Raw genomic sequence first — 853 nt, 5'->3', positions numbered from 1 at the left:
AATAAAGGCCAGTTGGGTCTCCATTGAGTGTTGATTTTAATCGTTATAAGGCCTTNTTTCTTTAATTTTAAGATTAACTATGTTTTATGAAACTTTCTATATTACGTTTGTTTGTTAGTTACAATTAATTATATTATAAATTGAAGTTTCAGTCTGTAATTACTTAAAAAGTATATTTTTTGTTTTGAGTTTTTATATACAGGGTGTCTGATGAAGACCATATCACCACTGGTAGACAGGTAAAAAAAATTATTCTGAGTCGAAAAACCTTCTACCATTTTGCAAGATTCGCAATAGTTAAGTTTTTAATAAATAAACATCCACGACAGAGCTGTCATTTTGCACGTGGCTGCACGCTCATTCGCGGATCTTTATTTATTAAAAACTCGTTAACTATTGCAAATTTCGCAAAATGATAAAGGATTTTTGACTCAGAATAATCTCTTCTACCTAGCTACAAGCGGTGATACGGTCTTTATCGAACATCCTGTATATATTTGTTAATATTAGTTTTTTTGTTTAATACAATAATAACGACGAAAACGTCNTTTTAATAAGCCAATGGCTTTTTCCACTATCGTACGCGATGAACTTAGGCGATAATTAAAGTTAAGTTGTGCTTCCGTTAAGTGACCGTTATTTTTGTAAGGTACCATGACATGTTTCTGTAAAGCATACGCTCCATCACCTAATATATGGCTATTTTCAGGAAAATGATCAGCTGTACACATTCCCTGAATGCCACTTAATTTGAATACTCGCATATTGTGAACACATCCAGGTTGTCCTGCGTAGCAGTGTATAAATTTTAATGTTGAATTACAAACAACCTATAAGAAATATATAAAACATT

The 853-nt window shown here is 31.7% G+C and overlaps 1 protein-coding gene across 1 annotated transcript in view; it reads right to left on the bottom strand.

Annotated features, from left to right (window-relative positions):
• Window positions 1-446: 446 nt before the first annotated feature.
• LOC109861211 (putative nuclease HARBI1) overlaps window positions 447-853 on the bottom strand; it is a 2,012-nt gene continuing 1,605 nt past the window's right edge. The window contains exons 4-5 of the mRNA XM_020440766.1: window positions 536-830; window positions 447-487 (exon numbers count right to left, since the gene is read on the bottom strand). Of these exons, the coding sequence (XP_020296355.1) occupies window positions 447-487; window positions 536-830 (336 nt within the window). The remainder of the gene's footprint in view (window positions 488-535; window positions 831-853) is intronic.

This window comes from Pseudomyrmex gracilis, unplaced genomic scaffold (genome assembly GCF_002006095.1).
Source record: "Pseudomyrmex gracilis isolate BER0280 unplaced genomic scaffold, ASM200609v1 scaffold_640, whole genome shotgun sequence".
In the NCBI taxonomy this organism is placed as follows: domain Eukaryota; kingdom Metazoa; phylum Arthropoda; class Insecta; order Hymenoptera; family Formicidae; genus Pseudomyrmex; species Pseudomyrmex gracilis.
This window is presented reverse-complemented; position numbering and strand designations above follow the sequence as displayed.